General features: G+C 47.3%; 1 protein-coding gene across 1 annotated transcript in view; it reads left to right on the forward strand.

Moving 5' to 3' along the window:
* LOC119305569 overlaps nucleotides 1–3360 on the forward strand; it is a 6908-nt gene extending 3548 nt beyond the window's left edge. The window contains exons 7-8 of the mRNA XM_037582056.1: nucleotides 2038–2181; nucleotides 2679–3360. Coding sequence (XP_037437953.1) covers nucleotides 2038–2181; nucleotides 2679–3158 — 624 coding nt within the window. The 3' untranslated portion in view covers nucleotides 3159–3360. The remainder of the gene's footprint in view (nucleotides 1–2037; nucleotides 2182–2678) is intronic.
* The last annotated feature ends 426 nt before the right edge of the window (nucleotides 3361–3786 follow it).

A 3786-nucleotide genomic window follows, 5' to 3' on the forward strand; every position in this document is an offset into this window, starting at 1 on the left:
TCTGAGTTACAGCATATGTAGTACTGTGGTACTCGTCCCTCCATTTCAAACTATTTGAAGTTCTAGTTTTGTCCTAATTCAAATAATTTGGAATGAAGAGAGTACCAGTTTCCTTAGTGCTATGCGATGCAAACGGCTATGTAGTGAATGGAGGTTTCCTTTCTAAGATCCTTGATCTGGCTGGCCTTGTGATTGTCCCATTTGTGTGCCGATAGTGGACTAAATTGCCAATAACCACTTGTGTCAAGTAGTGTGAAAAGCCAACAAAACGTTAAAAGTTTGCAGAAATAGTCTTCCAGGATTTTTTTTAGAACCACTAAATTTTTTTTTCGAAATGGAGGAAGACCCCCGGCCTCTGCATCTCGACGATGCATACGGCCATTTTATTAATTATTGACACAAGACCTTACAAAGTTGTACAACAGTAAGACTAAAGCCACCGTCTAAGCAACATCTGTCGCTACACCTATCCAGTTGATGAAGGGGCGCAGATAGTCTAGGTCTACTACCCAACAGACCTCTCAGCCAAACCTAACATCTAAGACCTGAGGCCCCAACCAAGACGCCTGCCGTGTATGGGCACCCACCAGTCCGGCGTGCTCCTCAACCAGGACGCCTGCCGGGTATGAGGCCGCCGCAGCCACCTGCCACCAATCCATCTTCAGAGCTATACTGCAGCATCAACCTTGCCCGGTCTCGCTGCCGTCGACGCCACCATGGCACCAGACAGCTCCACCATCCTGCGCTCGTCCATCCAGCCGCATCCATCATCGATATGCAGCCGCACCATGCCGCCAAAACATCGACATCGACGCGGAAGATAGAATGCCGCACCACCCGGCAACCTCCACACCGTCGCCACTGCTGGAGATACTCGGAGCCCACCATCCACATCATCTCTCCCCCGAACAGCAGGTCCTCCCAAGACGGCGCCTCCATGGAGGATACGATGCGTAGGACGCCGCCGCCGCCCAATCCAGAATGGATTTTGGACTTTCGTCCGGGATGGGTTCGGAGGTGGATAGAAGAGACCTCAGCTTTCGCCTCCACGGAGGATAACGGCGTTGAGTGACGTCGCCGATGCCGGGCCGGCCTAGCCGTCCAAAGTTTCCTCCGGTCCCCATCCTATGCCACCAATCCTCCGCCTGCTCCGGATCCGGCGACAATCCACGATCCAAAACATGTGAAGATGGAAGATCCATGGAGCTCGACCCACCGGAAAGGAGGATCGAGAAGAACCCGTTGTACACCTCCAGACACGTGACGACCAACATCACCCCGCGGCGGCCGACGGAGTCCGAACCCAAGATCCAGATGGATCCGATCCAGATCCGGCGGCACCCGTGACCACCGGGCAGTTCGAACGCAGCCACCACCTCGCGACTTGCAGGCTGCCCCCACCGAGCCGCTCACGACGTCGGCGGGAGACCCGCCGCCGCGCCGCCGAACCCCACGTTAGCCCGGCGCTCCTCTCGTCCCCACTGTCCCGCGCCAGCCAGAACGAGATGGATGGGAAGAAGCCCCGCCGCCGCCCAGCCGGCCAGGCTTCGCCCGGCGGCGTTGCGGACGGCGGCGAGGAGGGAGAGGGGTGGAGGAGAGTGCGAGGAGCGGCGGCTAGGGTTTCCCCTCGGGTTGCCCGCGGGAGGGGACGCGAGGGGATCTATCTATCTACCTTTAGAACCACTAAATGGCCGTTTGATCTCGTTTTCACCGAAATCCGACATGTGGGACCCACTGTCAGAGCCAATGTGGCAGTGGCTGACAGCCCACGCAAACGACGGTTAGACGGCGCTTATGTATCTGTCGTTGGTCAGACGGCGCTTTTTCCAAGTGTTGCTACACATGTCCCCGCCCGCGACAGTCATGGTCTCGTAAAACGACGGAGAACCGAGCGACGAATCACTGTCACTGCTCTCAGAGGAGCACTACTACGAGCCATATATGAGTGAACTAGGGTTAGTTAAATTGAGCATTTTCGTTTTTGCTCTTATTTGACTCAAATCTTTGATCTGGGGTTGTTTCTTGTTGCTATTCTAGTGCCCAGCCACAACTGAGGACATGGATTGGTGTGGCACAGTTTGTACTGGAAATATCCTTTGCATCCACAAGCTGTCAGCCAAGAGGATGGTGGCATTTGAAGGCCAGAACACCGGCAGGAGATTCTTTGGCTGCGCTGAGCGGGTTAGTATAATTATGTGTTTTATTCATACTCCTTTCTATCAATAGAAATGCTAAGGACAATTTCAGTGTGTACATACTGTAAAAAAGATCAATGTTAGTGTGTAGAAATTGTAGAACTTTTGTTTATAAAATCCCTCTATGTATACAAGTGTGTAGTCCTGAAAAACTCTGTGTATTCATACTGCTCCTTCAATATACCATGCTTTTTGTAGTTGTACATAGACCACAGTTTTTTTTTGGAAGAGCATGCTTTGTTTAAATGCTCTTAAGACCAAGGTCTGTTTTGTTGATAAAACACGTGCTCTATTTAAGCTTCTTAAGAACAATTCATAGTACATATGATTTTGTACTGCATTGTTAAATTGGTGTGTATAACATATTTGTATAGTGAACACATGCTCAATTTGAATTGATTTGGTTAACTAGAGACCAACATTTGTATAGTTTTGCTCATTGTATTTAGTGTATTGTTTAATTTGAGCATACAATTTTTTCAGGAAGGGAACAACTGTGGTGTTGTGGATTGGGTGGATCCAAAATGGCCAGATACACTGAAAAGGGCACTGAAGAAGCTTTGGTATCTGTATGAGCAGAACAAGATAGACAATCTTGCTAAAGTAGAGGAATTATCCAAGCTAGCGGAAGAAAAAAAGCAGCTAGAGGAGAAATACCATCTAAACATTAAGCTTACCAAAGATTTTTGTGAATCTATTGAGAAACAGGTCCACAGGGAGAATGACCTGAAGATTATGAAGGAAAGTGGAGAGGAAAAGATTGCACAGGAAGAGAGGGCTAAGCTTGAGAAGGAGAACATGGAGCTGAAGAAACAGGTTGATCTGCTGAAGCACATTCAGGCTGCCCAGGCAGAAGTGATCAGAAATTGGAAAAAAGATGCAGATGAAGGTATTGACGAGGGGAAGCAGGAGAAGAAAAAGCTAGAATATGCCATTGTTGACCTACTGAAGGCTGGGAGGTGAACAAGAGCAAGATTAAGAGGATCAAGGCAATCTGTGATGAGTGAATGTAATAGGGCACTTGCCATCTATCTTCATTGTTCAACTCTTATGATGAAAAAAAAGCTAGTTGTGATGAACTATTATGCTTAAGACTCTAGCTGCTTATGACCTGTTGAACTATGTATGCTTAAGACTTGAGAATTATGATTTAGATGTTTTAATGGAAAATTGGGTCTTAATGAAGATTGGAAGTATGAACAATGATGATTTGATGTTGACAATTGTGAAGTAGGGCCGAGATGTTGTTGAACTTAAGATATTTGGTTCAAAAAATTTAAAATAAATAGAAATGTGGTTGAAAAAGGATTTATGTAAACGTTGTTTCAAAAAATGAATTATATGACCTGACATATACAAAAATAACACATTTGTATACATTACTACTCCCCTCCGTCCCAAAATAAGTGTCGTGGCTTTAGTTTAAACTTTAGTTAGTGCTACATGCACTAGCACTAGCAACTCGGGGCGACTATATCTTGCTTATAGCGAGTCATACAGTACGCTTGCCCAAAGCTTTCTCCTATATGCCATAGTATTACGGTCAGCCCATTTTCGCACATTCGTCCACGTGCTCGATTGCTCGATGGCT

This window comes from Triticum dicoccoides, chromosome 5B (assembly GCF_002162155.2).
Source record: "Triticum dicoccoides isolate Atlit2015 ecotype Zavitan chromosome 5B, WEW_v2.0, whole genome shotgun sequence".
Classification (NCBI taxonomy): Eukaryota; Viridiplantae; Streptophyta; class Magnoliopsida; order Poales; family Poaceae; genus Triticum; species Triticum dicoccoides.